The following is a 25,081-nucleotide window of genomic DNA, read 5'->3' as shown; positions in this document are numbered from 1 at the left end:
CAAATTACAGAAAGTTTGCCTGGATATGTTTTCAAGAAGCTCAGATTAATGTACTGTAATGTGCATGCTAGCAGACTACATAAAAAAAAAGAAATGACAGGCACTGCCTACAACTGTACACTTGTCACAAGAGAAGTCCTATGATGGGGGGCAGGTCAACTGTATTTAAATGCAAAATACTTGAACTAGAATTTACCATGATAGGTTCTTGTGAAAAACAGAAAAGTTACAATTTCAGACCAGGCAACAGCTACTACTTAGACTGTCATTGACATCTAAAATAGATTTGTTGAACGGGTGCATGAACCCAATGCAAAGACATACCTCTCAGGCTCACCAGGTTGCAGATGTAATTTTATTTTTCTTTCCTATTGGAATTGTAAAATGAAGACCATGAAATGTGACAGATACAGAATTGCGTGCAAACTGGAAGAATTTCAGTCACTGACATTTCAACCAAAGCAGTGTATCTCACTTGTGTTCATGCAAAATCAAACTGGCTGACCCGGAAACTTACTGTCTTGCTCAATTTCACGTGGCGACACAAGTAAATTCCTGGTCAGTCAGTTTGATTTTGCTTGAATACAGCAAACAGTGTCTCTTTCATGGGCAGCAAAGCATAAACACAAGAAATGGGAAGAAGAAGAATGCAAGTGGCAAAGGGGGGCCTTCTTAGAAATATTACAAATCAGCTCGAATGACATATACCTACACCTTTTGTGATGACAGGGAAAAGTATCAAAAGTAGAAAACCAATTAACAATACTGTGCTGAAATTAGTATACGCGTTCTTCAACCAAGTAAGTAAACAAAGCATAGCGAGCTCAGGAGACATCGTCCAACTTGCAACAAAACTGGGTAGCCTAGATGGAATTTATGCAATAACAGTGACTGACTGACTTGACGGATCTTAGACGTGATCTGGCAGCTGATGAAAACAGATACAAAACTGCACTCTTGTATATACCTAGCGGGGAGAGCCATGTTTCCTACACTTGCCAAGGTTGCCATTAATATGTTGACTGTGCCACACTGTTCTGCAGAATCAGAATAAGTTTTTTTTTTTTTTTTTTTTCTCAGATGAACCTTGCAAAAACAAATGTAAGAAACCAATTGTCTACAGACATTCTGACTGGAATTCTGACTATCAAGACAGCTGTTAAAAACAACAACAACTTCAGGCCAACAATCCAGTCTGCAGATGTGTCCATATAGAAATACTTTGTTACACTACTTAAGTATTTGTTTTCGGGAACTGTACTTTACTTAAGTACTTTATTTTTGGGATACTTTTACTTTTACTCAAGTATGCTTGTTTAGAAAAGATTGTACTTTTTACTCCACTACATTTCCCAGAAGCATCTCGTTGCTTTCCATCTGATGATGTAGATATCCTTCTGGCTGGTGTTGATGGCTAAAGTGTAATGCTGGCTCTAGGGATCAGTTTATTTTGCCTCTCCAGTGCATCAGCACACACAACGGCTGCCATACTAGCTCCGGGGATCAACCACAGTGTGGTCTCCCCAGCGCATCAGCATGACAACCGTCTGGATTGAGCTAAGTAGGGTATAAAACACTGCATGGGAGTCTCTTTAAGGTATTTATGTTTGTACACATAGTCAAACGTCTGGTACAGTCCTATTTTAATAATCTAAATGATGGCAGTATTTATATCTGCTACCATTAAGATCAATAGACCTTGGAGTGTGGACACACTGCAGATGAACAATGCACATCCTACTTATTGTTACTTTTATGTTATTACTTTACTATTCTTTTTTTTTATACCAGCACATTTAACACAACAGTTCAGACTTGCAACCCAATAGACCAAGACTAGATTACAGACTCCAAAGTTCATATATAAGGCAGTCTGATATTAGTGATAATCTTGATCTGTGAAACCAGCTGTCACAGACTTTGTGCAGTAGGCTACAGATTTTACAGTTAATCACAATTTTTAGCCATTGATGGAACTCTCTGACCAGACATATATACTTCCCTTTGTCTTTTACGCAAGCTGCTTGCTATCTAAAATCCTCCTTTCAACTAGATACTATTTATTGATCTACTCAATAAAGGGGACGTGAATGTCTGCTTGAAAAACACATTTAAAAGTGTGTTACAAGTGCTCAGTTGTTTAAATTATCCTCCATACTTTGAAACCTGCTTCAGCTTTACTATCTCTATCATAGTGTCCAATTGAAATGTTAGAGCCACATTATGCAACCAATATCACCCTGGGGGGTAATCAGATTCGGTAGTAACTTGCTAGAAAACCTTATGATGACAGCAGTGATATAAATGTGCTGTGAATTCACAAACACATAACAAAGAAGCGCTGTACATACATAATTACGTTTACATGCTTTCACATACTTTTGAAGCCTTGGTTTACAGAGCTGTCAATATTTTATCCGTACCAACTGCTTATTCTAAAGTCAATACAGAATTTCTTAAATTGTCTTATCCGTTCACATCTGTCCTTCAACTCCATTGCTTATACAACTGTGATGTATCACTCCTGGTTAATATAATAAAACACTTTCACCTCCCTAGCGTATCCAGTTTCTAATATCTGTTTTAGTGTACAAGATAAAAGTGAAACTAGATATACACATTCCTATTTATGCTATGCAAGTATCATAGCAGCAGTATTGAAGATGGAAGGCATATCATGTTACACAACCAGGTACAAAAAAGGGACTTCCAAAGAGATTCATTGCATCTAATTAGAGGTTATTACAGTTTATAGCTCTTTTTAAAATCTGTATTCATTCAGTCAGCATGTATAATATTGGCAACCAACTGATAGTGTGTGTCTGTTATTACTCAAGATTCGAAAGTGTCCCTGGAGTGCCTTCTGAAATTCCAGGAACCCCACCTCAATACAGCGATGATCCCCGGACAACCAGGACAGTGTAATCCCTAATTATACTACATGGCTTGTATTGCATGGCAATTACACTGTAAGACTTATTCACAAGGTTGTTTTCTCTTAATTTACTATAAAAAAATATACAAGGATCTGAGTGTAAACTGGCATTTTAGCAACCCCTCAGCAAATAATCTCACTCTGAACATTCATCTGCGTGCTGTGGTGGCTAATGACAGACTCATAATGGTATGCTGCCTGCAGTGCAGTTCAACGAGACGAGCCAAGAATATGTACAGTGGACAAGTTGAATCCTTCCCTATCAATTCAGGCACCCTCCTCCCCTTACCTGGTTGTAGAGGGCACAGACATGGAGGGCAGTGTTTCCCGAGGCATTCTGGGCACTCATATCTGCTCCATAGAAGAGAAGGTGTTCCAAGTGCTGAACATGGCCATGGCGACAGGCCTGGAGAGATACAGACATCACATATAAATATATAACAACTCACTGATAGATCTGACACACACTGAATTAGGTTTCAAACAGTTATTTCATCTTTGCATTGTTGGGCTCCTACAAATAATACAAAAGCACAACATCTTCCTTACTGTTGAGAAAAATAATGGATTTATCAGAAATCTTTGTTAATTCAATACCCAATTTAATTGGTTCAAGAAGTCCATTGGATATGTAAAAATATTGCATCTCAGATGGAGTTGTTATACTGCATTGTAGTTGCTTCATTAACGTTGGGGCATTATAAATTAACAAAGCAATAAGTCTAAAACACCAAAGTACAATACTGCATATAAACTATTAAAAATTAAAAAAAAAAACAGTAGAAACGTCTGCAAAAAAAAGTTTAGTCTTAAAAACAAAGCACTGTAATACAATATTCCAGAAACATTTCTAACATATTTTTTCAGTCCAAGTCTTTTTTGTTTGTTTGTTTTTTTGCACCTAAGGTGTGTGTTAACAGGAGAAAAGAAACAGAGTTAAAAAAAAACAAGAAGAAAGAAGCATGCACACAAACTGCCGACATTGTGATAAAATATTCTTTCAGCTTTTTAACAGTACATTAATTACAATATATTAATCCCTCTCTATTTCGTTCTGTTTTATGTGAACAGTGGCTGCTAGCATGTAAAACCCACTGTCTTTTCATCTGCCTCCAGGTCTGCAGCAATACCCCTCTTGTGTTCTCTAGCACCTGGTTTTTATATGCAACTTAATGTGTTCTGTCCTGCTAAGAGCTACATTTACTATTTTATTACCTATAATAAAATAGCCATTGACCAGGTTCCATCTGTAGCAGCATGTATAAATAACACACGGCAGAGGTCCATCGGTTAATAAATTGTGTTGTATCTAACAGGGCCGGACATGATAGATTTGATTGTATTCTGTTTACCACAGAAGGCACAAATGATATTAAAGGTATGAAGAACTATTTTGCTGTTTAAAGCTTTAGCTGGATGTGTGACAAACATCCTTTATTAACATAATGTGATTTGGCTGCTTGACCTTTATTAACTTATCTTGATAATTTATCACAAAACTTAACAAAGCAATTGGTTCATTGAACAGTAGGTATTCATTGGGTGCTGGTTTTCCAGACAGTTCTGCAATCAATGCCCTGCTTGTTTTCACAAAGGTGATTTGTGTGGGTGGTGTTACATGTAAATAGACCAGCCTACTCTGTCTTGCTAAACCACTATGAAAAAGACAATTTCAGTTAATTTGATCATATTAAATGACTGGAGGGAGCACCTCAGTATTCAAATATAAACAGATTACTTGATTTTGTAAAATAGCAGATTATCACAAATAACCATCTTTGTGTGATTGTCTCCATGTGATTGTCTTCATGTGATTGTCGTCATGTGATTGTGTCAATTATTGGTATTGACCCTTAAACTGCACTTTACATTTTAAACACAATATAGTGTAATATTGAATCACTAATATTATAAACAACTGCTGAACATTTTTTTCAGTGGGCTGATCCAGGTGATACCTCCCATAATAACAGACGGCTATCACGTGAAACACATACTCGTTCAAACCAGCAACAGATGTGACCCCAGTGCGAGATGTCGAACTAAACAGAATTCCACAACAAGCAACACAGAACTTTAAAACTCTGGCAGGAAAAATTGCTCACCAGAGATTCTAACAAATATTGCATGGGGTAGTGTGTGATAAATGAGAATATAATGACCACCGCAGTTATTTTCTATCCAAAATTTACTGATACTGGCTGTGCTTACAATGGGGAAACAAAAAAACTGGTATGCTCCTTTCTTTATAATATGATAAAATGTCCTCAACACGTTCATAACTAAGCTCCCTCACATAGATTGGAGTTGGGGCCAAGCATGGCCACCAAACACTAATTGGTGGATATCTCCTATTATCTATACAATAAACACTGCTACCGGTGTAAGGGAACATGATGTCTCTTAAAGGGACAGCATAAACCACTGTTACAAACTCCAGTCCTGGAGGGCCACTCTACACCAGGTGAAACAGGGTATAATGAAGTTAACAGTTTAGGACCTGGATAGAGGTTTAATTGGTTATATGAAACAATATAGAATATCTCTGGAAGAAAGACCTGGGCCTGAATTAAATCCAAATTAAGGCACACCTTTGCCATTAGAAAGTACAGCCATGTTGTCACCATAAACTTTGATTTTACTTTGGCCTTGGTCACAAGGATCAAAGTTGTCCATCCCTAAACTAATATGTACAAATAATTCACAGACGGATACATAATAACAAGGACGTTGTTTTGGAGGGACATTATTGAGAGGCTGTGTTGTGTGTATTTTAGCTGGTTAACAGCTTGGTGAGTGGAAATGGGTAGATCTGGTAAACTAATGTGTGGAATAGATTATTTACAGAACATTAAAGTGTTTGGAGTGAAGGTTTGGAACCTCACTCCTGACTCCTCCTAGCTGCCAGATTATGATGTGATATACTGGTATGATGTGATATACTGGTATGGTGTGATATACTGGTATGATGTGATGTATTGGTATGGTCCCAAAAAACAGGAAAGGGCATTTAAATAATGTCCATAACAAAAAGTTACCTGGTGAATTTCTTGCCATCCATTCTCGTCCACACAACCCACGATCGCATGGTCATGGAGCAGCAATTCACAACAGTACGGGTCCCCTCCAACCATAGAACTGTGGTACAGCGGACTTAAACCTCGACTGTCCTTGTAATCAGGAGAAGCACCCAGGTCTAACAGCGTCTGAGCAAAATGAAAGCAATGAAAGAGCACGGAAGCTTTAAGTATAACAATCTGTAAACCGTATTTAACACTGTGTCAGTTATTATATAATTTTAAAAAAATACAGCTGATTAGAACATTTCCTGAAGAAATTTTCTACATGGTCCCAGACAAATTTCGCAGTCGCTTATTATAAATTACTTATTATAATACAAATTCACTTAACACGAATTTCCTGTTAGTCCAAATTATTTAGGAGCCCAGTCAGGAAGAACAATTTAAATAAAACAAATTGCCCTAGTTCACACAGTTGAGTGTAAAGAATATTGGATTATGTATGAGGATTAATTAGGAAATGTATTAACTCACATCCAGATTCCTCTGTTCTGTATTTTAGTGCTGTTTTGGGACTACTGATCCTATGATGCATTTCGAGTTGCCACAAAAACGTGCACTATGCTTGCAGACAAAAGAGGAGGTCTTGAAAGTGATGGATGATGCACCCGTAGATTTCAACATTCTCGCAAACACTTTCACTTTGTCAACCAATCAGAAAAAACACGATACAATAATACAGGCTTATGAACAGCAAACTGTGGATGCAAGTCATCAGCATGTCCGATTTGCTCATTACCCCGATGTTGAGGTCACCTTGCTTTTGTGGTTTAAAAATGGCTGTGATCAGAATAGGACATGCAGATTTCAAGTGCAGTTCATTTGCAATGTATACTTTTTAAAAGTTAATTTACAACTATATTTTCAGTAAACTTGTTAGGTGAAATGTAAGATGTTGTAAAGTATCAAGCGATGACCAGAGGAGTTTTTGTTGTGGCAATATGGTTTTTCTTGAAATTCGTATTAATGAGAATTGACAGTAGTTCCACAGACACTATAAAGGGAACATTGATCACAGAAAGAACTTAGCCATAGTTGGAATTATGTTTTTATAACAGGGATGGTTTTTACCCACCTATTGTACTTTGGTATGTTTAAACGTAATTCCGTATATGGCTATTACATAGTTATAAACCACATATAATACTTTATTGATATATTTATAAAACATTTATAAAACATTAATAAGCAGCACCTTAATATAAAGTTTTACCACTGCTTCTACTGGTAAAATGTTAAAGGTCATAAGTCATGCAGTAAGTACAAGAAGAGGTAGGAGGTACGACTAGACAAGCCCTAAGCTTTCCAGTAAGTAGCGCCTGAACATCAGCAAACACTGAATCTATGACTGGTACTTTCCATTTGTACAGCTGCCATACACCATTGAACACAAATTTGGCACTTCTTTCTTTCTTTCTTTCTTTCTTTCTTTCTTTCTTTCTTTCTTTCTTTCTTTCTTTCTTTCTTTCTGACTTTTTGAAAAACATTTATTTTTTCAAAGGTAAATTCAGCTTTATTGAAAAAACAATCTTAATTTGAAATGCAGTAATGAGCAGAAGCTATCATTCCAAGCTCTTGTGTAGGTCTGGACCTGTTAAATACACCTCAGTGCAAACAACGGATTTCACGGAATAGCACTTACCTTCAAGGTCGTCATGAGAGTGCTGCATAAGGTACTAAGGGCCTCATGTACTAAACAGTGGTAACGTGTTTTGCACTGTTGTATTCACTAACCAATGGCAGGCAACCTAACATGGAAAAAAGTGCTTGGAAAAAGTACTGCTTTCGAGTCATTTAAATATAATAAATAATGTTAATGTGTGGACATGTATGCAAATCATCTCACAAAATACAATGAGGGAGGTATTTGATAAGCAAACCATATTCACTTAAGGGCGCTAACTTTACTAGATGCCTCAGCATGTGTTAAACCAGACGGTCAGAGAAGCAGCAGAAGAGCTGCACAGGAGAGTGAGAAGAAGAGTCAGGGAGAGAGTATTTCAGACCAGGCAAAGGGTACTAGACATGTGTGAGGAGGAGGTAATAACTAGATACAGACTGAGCACAGATCATACTAGCCTTATATATAGGGCACCGGAAAATTCACAATATCATGCCTTCCTAATGTGAACAATATGCATTGTATTTTCCTTGCAGTATTTTCCATAACTCTTCACCTCCACTGTTCATTTCATACTTTTGTCAAGTAGAAGGCGTACTACAGTAGCTGTCTGGCATCAATGCCGTGCATTTGGTTCCTACGGCAATGGGGTCAAACAAATTCCTTATACTGTACAATGACATAACATGCGAGTCAGAGGCTGGAAGTTTAAAATGGTTGTTTAGATAGTGTTGATTTATTAGCTTACAGTGTATGATTAACATTAAAAATGCAGACAGCTGACAAAAAATAAATAAATAAATAAATTACTTTCAACAGAAGATCTCTTTCAAAGCTAAGAAAAGGGGATGTTGCATATAGATGGCGGGATTCTGTTTTGATCAGCTTGTATAATGTGTCTTTGGATCATCTAAGAAAGGTACTATTGACAAGCATCTTGACAGTGCAGTACATAAAAACAAGAAAATTTCAGGCAAAACAATTACCGAACAAGCCGGTCACAATCACATGACTGTTTAAAAAGAGCACAGAAAGTGGAGAAACACGTATTGTCAACATGTTTGAATTAGTGGAAGTGCTTTTTAAATGGAAAAAACAATCTGCAACTGTGGGGCTGTGCCTAACAGTGACACACTCAGACAAGAATATCTCCCTAAAGTGTCTTTTATAAAGAAAAAACAAAAGCTTCAGTTTTGTCATTTCAGGTTTGCAGTTAATGTTGCTCCCGTGTTTAATATGTTGGGATTAAAGGCAGCAAAATAGTCAATGGGAATTACATGGTCATTGTAATTAATGTGTCAACATACATTTTAAAGGGTTAGAAAACTTAAACATGCTGCTGAATATGTCGTCCAAGGTTGTTTTTAAAAAATCGATTTTGTCTGTTTGTTACTTTTTTTTTTTTCAGCCAACACATTTTAAACTACTATTGTTTCCAGCAAAAGTATGTTTCATTTTTAAAGATTGTTTCAATAGCGACTCGAGTTCCAATGTACTAGTACATCCTCAGACAGTCCGGGATATATATGAAGATTACGAGGCAGATGTATATGCAACACTTTCCGCCATGTTAATAGTCACCATGTACTTTTGATATTTAAGTAGGCTATGCTTAAAATAGCTTTAAAATACACAATGTTCAATGAATGAATGTACACAGAGGTGATATAGCAATCAAATGGTATCTAATGTTAAAAAAGTGACGTTTCGCCAAACACCTTTCGAAATGTAAATAGTGAACTTCTAAGTGAGCGCGCTGCTAACTTAAGATTAATATTACAAAATAAATCAGAGGGACATCAAGTTGAACAAACAAATATGTATTTGATTTGTAGAGTTAAACAAAAAATGTTCCATTAACCATCACTTTCTCTGCTTTGACTGTCTCACAGGACGCTGTGTTTGGGACAAGATCCCGCCCTCCTCCTATGGGGTGCATTTATGTTGTCCTTAATGTTTCATTGAAGTTAATGTTCTCACTAATTCAGCACCAAAAAACCTTTCATAATTCAACACCACTTCTTCTGCTAATACATTTAGCTCCTGGTCAGTAAACTTTAGATTCCTCATTCTGTCCTCCTTGGTCGCTGTCACTGTGACAAACTCAGAACCACACTTACATTTTCTTTCGAGCACCCTTATTTATATACATATACTATAACACAGTGTGTGTAAACCTCATGCATAATTTGTTGAATTCTGTGCGTTGTGACAACTTGAAAATGAATAATTTAGAGCACTTTATTTGTGCATATAATTAGCTTAATGAATAGAGTTACCAATTATTAATTTTTGCGCTCTGTGTGGTTTCTTCCTGCCACGTGGTAATTCTGGTCATTTACCGCCCTTAAGTGAATGAGGCCCTAAATCTGACCCAAATAGTAAAATGAGATAAGATTTTAGGATTAGTGGTATTCACATGCCTTCCCACATGTACTGTTCAGTACATATGACAAACATGCCAGGGAAACTGTCAAGCTTAAATCCAGGAGCTGCTTTCTTTCATTTAAAACATCCCTATAGATTATTAAGACCAGGTGTCAATTTTTGTTTACAACATCCTTGTTTGACCTTGTTTCTGCAGCAGCACAGTGTGTTTCTACCAATAAGGATGGATGCTGGCCAATGAGGATGGATGCCTGGAGAATGTGTTCTAGTGCCTAAAAGAACATGAAGTACCATCATTTTTTGACAAAAAATAAAACGCTTTGAAAGGCTTTGGAAGGTAAACTTCAACTGATTATTGTTTCAAATCCCTGGGTATAGGAGTGTAGCTGATAGAGTATTCATAATTAGAGTATACAGGCACGTCGAATGGTTTTGCTGAGTACTTATAGTTAACCCGAACCCATTGCTTCTAGGGTATCTCCAATGCATAAATACTGCACTTATGAAGCTGTTTTGTTAAAACATTTTTCTCATTATTCTAAGGCTCTGCATAAAAAACATATATATTGTACAAGTAGGTTATGACATTTCTTTTTGCATATTCCCATAGCTAAGATAATCAATGATTGTACTTAGTGTAGACTAGTATTTTTGTTTATCGTCCCCCATGTTACTCACTATGAGAGCGGTGTGGTTTTTGGTTTGTCCCCCAGGTTACTCACTATGAGAGCGGTGTGGTTTTTGGTTAGTCCCCCAGGTTACTCACTATGAGGGTGATGTATTTTTTGGTTATTCCCCAAGGTTACTCACTATGAGGGTGGTGTGTTTTTTGGTTAGTCCCCCAGGTTACTCACTATGAGGGTAGTGTGTTTTTTGGTTAGTCCCCCAGGTTACTCACTATGAGGGTGATGTGTTTTTTGGTTAGTCCCCCAGGTTACTCACTATGAGGGTGATGTATTTTTTGGTTAGTCCCCCAGGTTACTCACTATGAGAGCGGTGTGGTTTTTGGCTCGCACCGCCTTGTGCAGAGCTGTCATTCCATCCTTCGTCCTGAAGTCCAGATGGGCGCTGCCACTTTTTAGCACTTTGATTATATCCACACAGCCCTCCAGCTGAGCAGCCATGGTCAGCGGGCATTCTGTCACCAAACACAACCATTAAAAAAACACATGAAGGGAAATGATGGTAACAACATTGAACATGAATCTGCTAAACAAACTACATGGTGTGCCATCACAGTAGCCACCCCTCTGACTTCAAATATGTTTGTTTACTGTATGTACCAGCATGACATGAGAATGCAACAAGTTAGGTTATTAGCAGACGATATTCAGGACGACAGATTCAGTTTTGAATGGTCCTTGGAGAAGAGAGCTGTTAGTTACTAGCAAACCAGCTATCATTGTCCACCTCAATGTGCTACAGTCAATTCACCATCATAATGACTACAGTTTGGAACCTTTCTTGAACTCAACAACAGGACATCCACCTAAACAAATCTGGAAAATAGAGTCTAAAATTACTTTCGTGGTTATAACTGAAAAATAAGGCTCAATGTTAAAATGCAAGCTCCCAGACATCTCAAGCTATTCTGCTAATATTGAGATTAAGTTAACGTATGCCTCTTACAGTGGGTCCTACTGATGAAATGTTCCATACTATCAGTCATTTTATCATTTTATCAGTCACCCTACTTTCATTCCTCCACACAACAAGTTTTAATTACAGTGTGTCAGGGTGGAAGCCCACCATGTAAATAGTGTGTGTGTGTGTGGTAATGTTTCAATAAAGATTTAGTATTTTGAATGTAAGTTTGGGGGGGTGGGATTGATTCCACCCCTACCAGGACCCACATGTGACAATTAGGTACTAATTGGGAATGGCCATATATATATATATATATATATATATATATATATATATATATATATATATATATATATATATATATATATATATATATATATATATATATATATATGCCACCTGGTGGTGTATATTGGGTGGAAAAAGTTACCAAGTCCTAAGGGTTGTTCACAAAAGAGTTACCATGGTAACTGATCGGTAACTGTGGCACCGTTATCACATCTACTGGGCTACCAGTGAAATTTTCCATGGGACCCACTGTACAAAACATGAAAATCCAATATATTCTGGAGCAAAACTTCATCCATGAAAATACTATAAATTACTGAACATTAAAATGTGCTCTCTGTAGCACTAATATGTATTATCATGGGTTTCTGAGTGGTGGACTCCAGAGAAAAAGGACTTGCAGAACACCTTTCTAATTGAATAGACAATGTATGCTTTAAATAAATACATTAGACATGCTTGGGGTTGTATACCATGAAGTAAAAAAAAGGATCCAATAAAAACAGATTGAAGTAATCTCTTACCTCCTGTGTCTGGGTCATGGAAATTTGGATCAAGCCCTTTCTCCAAGAATTTTGAGACCTTATCAATATTCTTCTGTTGAACATGTTCCATAAACTTCTTCAAGTTAGCCTGGAAACAAAAATAAATTCAAAATGGTGAGTAGAAAAGAAGAATGTCATTATTAGGCATCCACACAAAACCGACACATCGGCCAACTTTTGACTTTTATAAGGCAACACCACAAATACAAATACAATTATATTTAGTACTTTAGGATGTCTTACAGAATAATAGTATATTATAGTATTGATAATACAGATGCTGCTTAGAGAATTTAATGTTATAAGAACTGGTGACAGATACCAGAATCCAGTTTATTAACTGCTGAAAAGTGTACAATAAACTGCCCACACAGTTTATTGTACACTGTTTACTTGACAGTGCTGGACAACAAAATCATCTCAGTGTGGACAAGACTTCAGGCTGTCAACTATCAGACACATGAATCTAGATTAGAAACCAAATGTATGGCTATGGGTTTACTTCAATATTCCCAAATATGGTATTGCTTTGATATTGGCTTCATACACACACTTTTTAAACACAGGACAATGTTAAATATCTAGGCAGAGAACCTCACCACAGTTATTGGTTAGGATTTTAATTTACACTTAACACTTTCTTACCAACCTGCCATAGACAGAATATTAAATGTGTAAGATGAATTTCAGGTTTCTACTTAAGATTGTACCCAGAAATAAAAAAAAAGATATGTCCTACAAAGGAGGTCTGTAATTATATTCTAGCTGCAGAATTACACAGTTTTAAAGACATTGGCTTTACATATAATCAAGGCACTTGAGTCCCAAGAGCTGAAGCAATTCTCAAAACAATACTCCACAACTCAGTTCACGCAACACTAAAATGACATTTTATGACACTGGGTTGGTCATCACACTGTGTGGGCAAATAGTGAGAGATACAGTCAGTGTGATGCACTGTTCTTGTGAGGGCAGGCTTTGATGTTTAACCTCTTAATTCCACACCAAACAACCCACTGAGATGAGCAGGTGTTTGCTAAAATATAGAAACCAAAGAATTAACCAATTGTAATAAAGTGTGTTTCATGTTTTGATTCATCTGCATAGCTTTCCTTTAAGGATAGCTTTCTTTTCTTCTATACTGTATGTGAAGATCGTGACCAGACACATTTCTCAAAAGCTGATGAAATGCAGGTGAAGTACAGTTACTTCAGCACATCAGTTACAAGAAATATTAATACACTACAGATCATTGAGCTATACATCCAACAGTTTAGGAGGCTCCACTGCCACAGCATGGAGGAAAATAATGTCCATTTAATACTGCTGTACACTCTAAACCCTGTAATAGGAGACATATTGTGTCTAAAGTGCAGCAACTATAGCAGCTACAGTACCATAAAATGAAATACCACACTTCTAATATATGCACTGCATTATGAAATCCCTCAAGACCTCTCTCAGTATCTATTTTCTTCTATTTTTATGATAGCAGGAATCTATCCACTGTCAAGGTAAGTACTGTAGAAGAATATCCACAGAAATGAATGCAAGTGATGAATTTACATTCATTTTGCTTGTATGCAGATACATTTGACAACCACACATGTCTAAAATGGATTAACTAGAATACTGGTTTTGAAATGAAATCACTACGAACATTTACAATCACATATGTACAATCGGAATATCATCCGCACTTGATATGTCAATATTTCTTGAACTGAAAATTATAAAAGATACAATTATAGTATTACAGGATATGAACATTTGAAACGTTCTGTCTTTGAATCCAAATGTAGAATGAAAAAGCAACAGAACCTTAAGTCCGGTCACCAACTGTTTACTTTTTTTCCTGTGAAGGGCTGTTCTGGTATTCACTGATCCATCAAAAAAGGAAAGAACCGTAAAGATCAAAAAATTTGCGCGCTGTTATATTTTGCATCCAAAGCCAGAAACATTTTAGTCATAAATGCTCCTTTGGTCAGTGATGGATATTATGGAAATAGGCAGATCAAATATCCAAATCCAGGATGGAAATGGGTGACTGAACACATCCAACCACTGAAAATAGTGTATTCTGTGTTCAGCATATATTGAGAAAAAAAAATTGCTGCTTCTATCCTAGTGTATGTGTATAATACTCCAGCAGTTACATAACCCCCTGGCCACAAGAAGCCTCTCTTCTGTAATAATCGACTGCTCTCTAATTATGAAAAGATATCTTACACTTACCATGTAAGGGGTTATTACACGTCTGAACACCACACCTTAGACTTCATAGTTTTCAATGTTTTGCCAGTAAATCCCCAAGGTTTGCACAATCCAGTTAACAGCATATATCAGAAAGGAATGCATAGAAATATTCTCACTACTGCACGGAAATAAATGATGAAAATTCACTTGAGATTTCAAAATCTGTGAAGCTGTTGTTATGGTGATCAGATACAATTGAAACAGCGGGCTGTAAATGTGGCAGGCGCACTGAAGAACACTAATATTATAATAAAGAGCTGGAAGGTATAACGTAATCAGTTATATCTGCCCTACTTGATCTTTTCAAGAAAAAAAGGCAAACCATTTGTTTGTTAATCCATTTCAGAAGTGATTGAAATAATCATTTTATGATATTTGTTTTAATGCTGCTTTAATAGTAGCATAATCCTGTAGTTTACATTTACATTGTAGCTGTCATTTTGCATACTAAGTACTGCTTTAAGTGATCTGTGCTCTTTAATTCAGCTATGGAGAAATTTAAACTAGCTGTGCAATTATTATTATTTTTTTTAAATGTCACTTCATTGGAAAGCCATGTTAATAGATATTCCCAATGTAGGTTTTTTTTAATTTATTTTTTATATAATTTATTTATTTTAATTTTAGACATATATGTACCTCCACCTGGTATCTAGAAATACATGTACACAATACATTAAACATTGTTGTTGTTATTATTATTATTATTATTATTATTATTATTATTATTATTATTACACTGTATAATACGATTTCGTTTTTTAAAAAGAAAAAAAAAACATAATGCTAAAATCTCATCACACCACTTTTTCAGGTGTCTAGACATTTTATAATCAGTAGCTGGACTGCCTGTGCTTTGTTCTTTCATTTTAATAACCCGCATCCCCTAATTTTCAATAGGTTTGGTTCATTCAATAAAGTAAAAAGATTCATTGAAGAGTTTGAAAATGTTTTTGTAGTCAAACTGTTTGTCATTGAATTTATTAACCTTATTTTAGTATTTCTAAATATTGCTCTAGTGAGAGTTGTATAGTCATGGTTGAGGTGCACTAACGTGCAGTTACACTGTACAAAGAAAATGATAGAATGATGCTTAATTTGTATTAGTTTTAGGTTAAAAAATGCAAATCTCAAACAACGATACTCAGAAAGCTTCTTTGGTGCAAGACTTAAAAATGGTTAAAAAATCCCTTCAAATAACAAAATTCAAACTGTACAATCAACCACAGTATATTATAAACAAAGGCGCCCAGCTGGGAGGAACTTCTGCATTCTAATCACTCTTATTTATTCACAGTCTCTGTTTAAAAACAAATCTGGCTCAGCCTTGACAATCAATACCTATTTAGAGACAGGGTCAATTAAATGTCACCACAAGGAATATATACACAATTGTAAGTGGCAAACCCAACAATTGTGGTTGTCTGAACAGAATATATAGATATATATATATATATATATATATATATATATATATATATATATATATATATATATATATATATATATATAGTAGCAATCTCTCGGTTAACGATGGCAGGTGCCTCACACAAGACACCTGGACCTCTCGCACTAAAGCAAAGCACCGATACCACTATACAAAAGAGTGTTTAAATTATTTCTGATTGTTGTTTAAATAAAAAAAAAAAATAAAAAAAAACTTCTATTCCCTTTTGGAAGCACTAACCACTTTTTACTATTATTTATTGCACTTTATTGATTGAAATTAATATTTTGGCTAAGATTAATCAATTGTGTATCAATATTTGGACAAACCTAAATATATGCAGAAATAGGTCTTGGATTTAAATGGAAAAGGCCTTTATTGATTTTGTAAGTGGCCCTCCATTATTAATAGCATTACGGTCCTGAACAGAATTGTCATTAAATATACATCTTTCTAGTCAAGGGAACAGAGCCTGGAGTAACAGCTCTGGCAAGTGGCAGCTCTGCGCCACAGTTTCTTGTTTTAATTTTGGCATTTACAAGTCCTAATGTTGTGCATCGAAACATGATGTTTGATTGTTACTGTCAGCATCAGACACTAAATTCTGGTACTCCCTGATAGATTAAAGTTTAAACTTGCCAAATAATTTGGCCAAGATACTTTCGGTGTAGATCTGTGGATTGCCAAGTCAATCTAGATAAGCATTCATTATGTGTGTGTTAGTATATTCTAAAGTGTACCATGGTGTTTCTTTTTGGTTGTAAGTGCTGTAAAATATGTCTTGCATTACAGTCCTGCATAACACAGACATGTCAACCCCTAAGTGCTCATATCAGTGAGACCTCTGCTGAAAAACCTTGCGATTGATGAAAAACCTTAACCTACCACTAGATTTTATTTCTTGGGGGGGGGGGGGGGGGGGGGGGTGCAGGTGATGGAACAGATCAAGATTGCACATGGCTGACAGCTACGCTACTGACCTAGACTTAAGGGCTATGCACACAGGGAGCGAAACAAATAAAACGCAACTGCAGCTAGTCATGAAAAGAAAATACTGTCTGCTTTTGCTCCTTTTGAGGAGACGAAATAAATAAAAGAAAGAAATAGTCTGGGTACACAATAAACAAAAAAAGAACGATATTTAACATTAAATGTATATATGTGATCCGGTTTAACATGTACATTATTAAAAAACACATCTACACATATTTTTATGTAACTATTGAGAACATTTGTTTAATATATTTTTGTATTGATTTTCAGTTTTAATAAAATCTTCAGTTGTGTATGTGATTATTATTATTATTATTATTATTATTATTATTATTAAAACAGAGAACATTTGGTGATGACCACCAACGACATTATGTAGGTAATTGCTGAGCTCTCTATACCAGAGCTGCTGATAGGCCCCTGCCTGGCATGATGCACTCAGTCCCGCCCACCGAGGGATTAAAACCATCATCCGGAGGAAAACATTTCTCTTTGTTCATCGAACTCGTGAGGGCGGCCGATGCGACCTCGCGGTTGGTGGTGGTCTTCTCTTTCAGGGAACCAGGGTTATGGTAAGTAACCTAACATTCCCTTTCAATTCAAAGACAGCCACCAATAACATTATGTATGGGATAATGTATACCAGAGCCATCGCGAGGGAGAAGGAACGGCAGCATATGAGGGACGCATCAGAACTGCATAACCCAAGGGTTAGCAGTGTAAGCTTACACCCTCAAGGACCCTTGTGCCTAATGAAAGCAGGGCAGGATCTACCACATTAAGGCGGTAGAACCTGGAGAAAGTATGAGGCGTAGCCCAGCTATCCACAGTACAAATATCGGACAGTGAGGCCCCTCTGAAGAGGGCCCAAGATGTAACCAACGCTCTAGTGGAGTGTGCGGCTATCCCCCCAGGTGGAGACAAGCCAGCACCATCATAAGCAGACGAGACTGTCTTCACAATCCAATGTGACAGACGCATGTTTGAGAATGGCTCTCCTAGGGTCTGTGTCCTGTGACAGACAGAGCTGGTTAGACTGTCGTAGAGCTCTTGTCCCAGCCATGTAGCATCTCAATGCCCGCACATGGCAGAGGAAATTTCAATCTCTTATCCTCCGTTGAAGCAAATGGAGGTGGAAGGAAGGACTTCAGTTCCACAGACTGATTAATATGGAAGGCTGTGATCACCTTGGGGAGGAAAGCAGGGTTGGTGCGTAGAGACCTCCTGCTGCCATCCACCTAAATACGCATGCAGGAGCTGTGCACAGACAGCACCTGCAACTCACTGACCTGCTTAGCGGAGGTGATAGCCACAAGGAAGACTGTCTTCATAGACAGGTACTTCAACTCTATGAAGTATATGGGCTCAAACGGGACCTTCGTGAGAGCATCCAGTACAATATCAAGTCTCTATGGGGGCATGGCTTGCAGAAATAGCCATTAAATACACCTTCAAAGTGGAAGGTGACCTACCAGTATCAAGCAGTTCTTGCAGAAACTGTAAGATATCTGGCATAGGGCAAAGCGCAAATAGTGGAAAGCACGCAAAGCAGACCAAGCTGAATGGTCGATATGGCTGCGGCCATCAGACCTAACAGTTTTTGGCACAATAGGAGGCAAACCTGGATAGCTGCAAATCTGTCATCTGACAGGTATGCGCACATCATACTGGAGTCCAGACGGAGCCCCAAGTACGTCGTGCATTGCACCAGTGTTAGCCAGCTCTTTGCATTGTTGATAGTGAGGCCCAGCCTCGCCAGATGCTCTGTCACGAATATAGAATGGTAAAGTACACCTCTTCATGGTGACCCCTCCACCACGCACTCCCCCTAAGTGAAATAATACGCTTGGACAGTTGTATTGGATTTACCGCTGTATCACATAAAAAGGGTTTTGCAGCCTTGTAAACAATAACAAACTTATGCACAAACGTGAGAATCCATTGCACGGTGATGAGACTCTCAAAATTGTGAAAAAACGTGAGTTTCACGGGTAAACATCAGATCAGTAGTCCTTAAAGTGTTACGGCTACAAGAGGAGGAGATTGTGCAAAGTAAACAAAGTAAGAGCTTCCACATTTTTTTTTAACCAATTCTCACATTAAATTATGTGACTTGATTAAAAAAACACCTATAGTGACAGCTATCCCCACGTGTACTGTACACCTACAAAAAACAAACAGAGAAACCACAGAATATTAAATACTGAAGAATTATACATCCCCACATGTTGCTACAACTGTTTAAATAATGTACCTGTAATTTTTTTATTTTCGTTGTTAACATTCTGGCAACTTTAGACTTATAACTTTGAATTCTGTTTCAAAGCTCTTTTCAAAATGACTGCTCTAGTGCACTGGGTTTGAGAAGTGCCCTCTAAATCACTGCAGGAAGAGCAATTAAATCTGCTTTTCTTTTCACTTATATGCTAACATCTGCCAACATACAAACATTGTAATTTATTATTATAACAGCTTTTGCTTATAATCAACCAGAAAATAAATATATATATATTTTGGTTTGAAAAGCACTCAGGACAAGTAATTGCACAGAACCTCCTTGATAACTTACTTCTGTATGAAGTGTATTTTTACCTCAAGAATAACTGAGCTTGGAATGTACATATTTGAACCTGCCTTGTCTTGCAGTACAAGACAGTTCAACCGGCTCTGTGATATTTTATGTTCTAAACACTACCCAATCCCAACAGAAACAATAGGTAGCTATGGAGGTGACTTCTGATAACTTTGGCTTTGAGAACATTGTATAAGGCTTGTGTATTAATTGTTGATAAACGATAAGTGGCTTCAATAGCTTTAATGGGACAGCATATGGTATTAGGAGGTGTACAGAGCAAAATGGATAGTGCAGCTGTTTAGTCTTGCTTACAAATCTCACTGCATTCTCTCAATCTCACTTCATGTATCTCCTACACAAAAAGAACCCCACAAAGTGCAGAGCCTGGGATAAAAAAGCAGAGCCAGGGAAATGCCCTCCTATCCTCCCCCTCAGATTGTACCGTTTGTACTTTATACGCTTTGTATAAGTTTCGGTCGTCGAATTTGTCTTTATATAACCATGTTTCCAAACAGTTGTTCAAAGCACTGGACTTACCAAGGAGACGAGTCAGAATGAGCTTTACCCCACACTGCTGCACATAAATTAAAAAAAAAAGCTAGTGACAAAAAACAGTAGTTTGTTCTTGTTCAGTAATCTGTCCGTCGCACATCTATTGATTTTTATCAGTACCCTGATAAAGCACTCCCCTGTTATAATGAAGGATTTAATCCAGATTGCTGCTATCGGTCATAATTAATCTTAGTTAAAAATAGAAGGAAAAAAAAAACATCTTTAGCGCTAGTTGTGTCCCATCGTGAAAGGATGAAAAAATCAACAAACACATTCATCCTAGTGGGAGCATTAGGATGAATGTGCGTACACCTTATCAAATGAGGCTGGAGTCCACATCGACCAGTGACAGAAGTATATGAACCAAAACTCAAAGTCAACATACAGTACAACACATTGAATTTTAAATTGAGATGTGCTTTCACCCCGAGATGGATATACAGTAAATAGGCTTTCTAAAATAGGCCATGAGTATTTAGCAGAGCCCATTTTACTCCAGCTCAGACAAAATGAAAAAAACAAAAAGAATGATGAAAACTCACCTGGTTGCCATGGTAACCCACTGCATGTAACAGCTATTCCAACAGTTAAATTATTTGCCCCACTTGTGTGGACAAGCCTAAATCTACTGATTTATACATGTTATCAGAAAAATGAACGCAAGTTGCAAACCAGGAGGAATATCTACAAGTGTGGTGGCTTTGGCATGTGCAATATAATACAATCTTGGCAAATCTCTTCCCATGCAAGTACTGTATAGAGGTGCTTTTGTTCAGTGGTTTCTTAACACAAGGGGTAGCATGGCAGGTGTCTTGTACGACAGTCCTTGACTTTTCCCACTACTGTCTCTCAAACCAGAGTGGCTCTCCCACCTCCTATATGACAGTCATCTAAATAATATATAGTGCATTGACTTCCAAAATATAATTCATATGACAGACTGCAAAGTGAAAGTCCAGGAGAATTGTCTTCAGCATATTCAATACAAAGGGCAGAAAACTGACTAGTGTTAAACTTGCTTAAACAGCCCCAATAGAATAGAAGCAGTGTCCTAGCTTACCATAGTAAAACCCTTTTTAACATTTATTTTATTGGTACTATTTTATTTTCATCAGCTTTTTTTTAGTTTTAGTGCTAAACTGAAGGTTAGTCTTTTATGAAAATGTTTAGCCAAAAAGGTTGGACGATCCAGCACTGAATCACTGCTCTTTATTTACATCCGTGAACTGTGGCCTCAGTCCGTCTGCTGCCTAGTACTGCTGCAATATCTACCTGTCAGGCATCATGATGCTCTTCTCAAAGGACACACTAACTACTAATTGCAATTACAGCCTTTTCTGAATAAGCAATCACTATGTATGTATTCTGCATATAACTACATTGTCCAAACTAGAGAGTACTTGCTAAAATTACAGGTATTCAAAATGAATTTCTCACTATCATTCAGACAGTGTTCTTATTGGTCACCACTAATTCCATTCAGAATTCTGACTTGCACACTCTTACACCTTCTAATAGCCAAACAAACACTGCATAGCAGGTTGAAACACTTCAGATTTCACAATTATTACTAAGTTACAGTATTGTATATGTACCCGAGACTAGACACACAATATTATTGAGGCCACACACAACTAAGTCTATTAAGCTATTTCAAAGGAGAACCAGAATAGTTTAATGACTGTTATTTATAATGTCTGTTTTCTGATTGTATACTATATTAAATGTACATACTTTGTCTTGTGGTGGTCATGATATTAGTAAGAGCATTGTTTTGGCCCCTATTGACAGTGTATGAGTCCAGGGAAATACTGGCTTCTCAGAAGCTTGTGAAAATAGCTAGGAATGTAGTGTGTCATCAGTTATTGGCAAAAAAAAAAGAAGCTAAATCAGTTAGGGTCATGTGCATAACAAATGTGGTGGCCGGGCACAGTGGTATTCAGTATTCAGAGGCTACAGACCTGGTAGCTTCCAAACTGTCCTACAGCCAGTTCAGTGGGAAATGAAAATGATTACTTCCAATATTGGATACAAAAATAAAAAATACACAGGACAAAGATTATCAGGACTCAGTTTGCATTTTCATTGACAGGAATACCATATGTTAGAAAACGTACACGTTTAAAAACAATAAAAGCTTTAATTAATCTTTCCAAAACAAATGAAACAAAATAAATTTAATTGGTTTCTGATTTGTGTAAAGTTACAATAGGCCTACATCTATGATTGCGTCCAGTTCTCCCAGAGGGCTGTCAGGAAACAAGAGGCCATAGATCTATGTACAGCCCAGAGCATCTCTCTTCATGACACTTTTATTAAGGTAAGCTGTTACACAACAATCCACAGTTTCTATACAGTAAACTTTCTCTACAGTCCACGTGATGCAGCTGACACAGTACCACTAGCCTGACTGAGAACCTCTGTGTAGGGCTTTATTTTTAGTTTTGGCTATACTTGGCTCAAACTGCATTCACTCTTATACCATAGAATGCATAATAATGTGTAATAATGTATTTGTTAAAAACAAATTTGCACACATTTGGTCCAATTACTGTATTGCATAGATGTGTATTTTCCCCAAATGTCTTTTCCCATCTAAAAAGTTAATTTATTTGGGCCCAATAAGCTCAGTTAAGTTTTGGTGTACAAAATAAAATCATCCTGAGATGGTGACCCATTTTTCTAGCTGCTACAGTTCTAGAAACTGCCACCAAGTTAAACATATTTCTTCGGCAGCACTGTCCGTGCGAGCAGCAAATGCCATGGCCATACTGATGCTCTTCCAGAGCCAGTTGGTGGAGAGGCTGCAGGACAGAGCCAGGGAGGCAGACCCAGGGGAGCTCCAGGTGGTGGTTAAGGCGATAACTGACCTAATAGGGGAGATAGGACAGGCATCAGGTAGGTCGCTGGTGGCGACGGAGGCTGTGCACCGGCATTTGTGGCTGACACAAGCTAAGGTCATGGAGTCTGAGAAGGTGGGGCTGCTGGATGCCCCCATTACACCGGGGCAGACTTTCGGGGCGACCATTGATGTGAGCTTTGAGAGGTCCCACAAGGCCACGGAGGTCGCCTCAAAGTTTTCGCATCTTCCAGCTTACAGCCAGCGCCCAAGGTGACATGCACAGCCTGCTGGGGTAAAAGGGTCTGAACATCGCCCTCCACCCCAGACTAGACAATCAGGCAAAGGCAGAGGCAGGGCAAGCAGCAGGGGACCACTGCAGGCCAGGGATAACCGGTTCTCTGGCTGAAGACTGAGGCCGGGGCCTAAGAAAGACCCGCCCCCTCCCAAGCCCAAGGGAGAACACCCCTGAGGGGCCCCGGCTGCCACCTAGCCCCCCCACCACCACCACCGGACTGACGAACAGCAACGACCCATGGCAAGGCTACACCCAGGACTCCTGGGTGTTATCGACTATGAGACATGGATAAGCTCTACAATTCTGCATAGGTTTGCCACCCTTCAAGGGTGTGTTCCTCACCACCGTCGAACCAGCGAGGGCGATACTCCTTCAACAGGTGATCGCCAATCTTCGAAGGAAGAACGCTGTATGCTTGGTAAGTCCAAGCGATGCCCTCAGCAGCTTTTACTCCAGGTACTTCCTGGTGCCCAAAAGGGACAGCGGTTTCAGACCAATTATGGACCTCAGGGTCCTCAACTTGTTCCTCAAACAGAGGAAGTTCAACATGTTGACAGCACAGCCTATCCTCCAGTCTGTCCAACTGGGCGACTGGTTCACATCGATCGACCTGCAAGACACCAACTTTCACGATCCATCCCGCGCACAGAAAATATCTGCGCTTCGCCTTTCAAGGCAACGCATACAAATTCTGCGTGCTGCCATTTGGCCTCTCGCTGGCGCCCCACACATTTTCATAGCACATGGATGCAGCACTGGCTCCACTCAGGCTGTGGGGTATTCGGATCCTAAACTATCTGGACGATTGGTTGATTAGCGCGCAGTCAAAAGCACGCGCAGAGGCACACACAAAACAGGCCATAGAGAATGTGACAAAGTTGGGGCCCTCAATACATCAACAGAAGAGCAACTTCGTACCGTCTCAGTCCACAGTGTTCCTGGGGATCAACCTGAACTCTGTGAGCATGCTTGCCTCACTGTCGGAAGAGAGGATTCGGTCGTTGGAGACCACACTCTCCCTATTCAGAGAGGATGCTCTCCTACAGGTCAAACTATATCAAAGGTTGTTGGGGCTGATAGCAGCCGCCTCAAGAATGCTTCCACTAGGGCTGCTGAGAATGTGCCCTCTGCAAGCCTGGGTGAATACGCTCAAGGTGCACCCAGTCTGAGATCGGTACCGGCTGGTGCGAGTGTCCAGACAATGCCAGAAGACACTAGAGTGGTGGCTCCATCAAAACAATCTGCGCCCCCGATCTCCCCTCGGTTCCCCTCACAGAAAGGAAGTGATCACTACAGACGCCTCCAGTCTGGGCTGGGGAGCAGTCTGGAATGGGAGAGGAATAAGAGGTCAGTGTAAGAGACATTGGCAGCAATGCGCAAGCTCTGCAAGCAGTGAGTCTGGCGTTTTTACATTTTTGCCAGAAATTAGCGAATAAACATGTGCTGGTCCGGACAGACAACACCACAGTGGTAGCCTACATAAATCACCAAGGTGGCCTGCGCTCACCGGGCCTTCACCTCGCAGCACACAGATTCCTGTCCTGGAAGCACAGAAACTTGCATTCCATCAGGGCAGTTCACCTCCCCGGTGTGGACAACAAGGCAGCAGACCTCCTGTCCAGAGGCGCTCCAGACAGCTCGAAGTGGAGGCTGCATCCTCAAATGGTGGAACAGATT

At 38.5% G+C, this 25,081-nt stretch overlaps 1 protein-coding gene across 8 annotated transcripts in view; it reads right to left on the bottom strand.

The window, feature by feature from the left end:
* LOC121318216 (SH3 and multiple ankyrin repeat domains protein 3-like) overlaps positions 1-25,081 on the bottom strand; it is a 281,025-nt gene that overhangs the window by 168,266 nt on the left and 87,678 nt on the right. For 7 of the 8 annotated variants that reach the window (XR_005950583.1, XM_041254654.1, XM_041254657.1 and 4 more), the window contains 4 exons: positions 12,424-12,532; positions 11,011-11,162; positions 5,974-6,141; positions 3,225-3,341 (listed from right to left, as the gene is read on the bottom strand). Coding sequence is in view for 7 of the 8 variants with exons in the window: in XM_041254654.1 (XP_041110588.1) it covers positions 3,225-3,341; positions 5,974-6,141; positions 11,011-11,162; positions 12,424-12,532 (546 nt within the window). In the remaining variant the exon portion in view is untranslated. Of the gene's footprint in view, positions 1-3,224; positions 3,342-5,973; positions 6,142-10,702; positions 10,720-11,010; positions 11,163-12,423; positions 12,533-25,081 lie in introns of those variants that run through there. The other variant, XM_041254661.1, reaches the window with a different exon arrangement.

The sequence above is a fragment of the Polyodon spathula genome, chromosome 7 (genome assembly GCF_017654505.1).
Source record: "Polyodon spathula isolate WHYD16114869_AA chromosome 7, ASM1765450v1, whole genome shotgun sequence".
Classification (NCBI taxonomy): domain Eukaryota; kingdom Metazoa; phylum Chordata; class Actinopteri; order Acipenseriformes; family Polyodontidae; genus Polyodon; species Polyodon spathula.
This window is presented reverse-complemented; position numbering and strand designations above follow the sequence as displayed.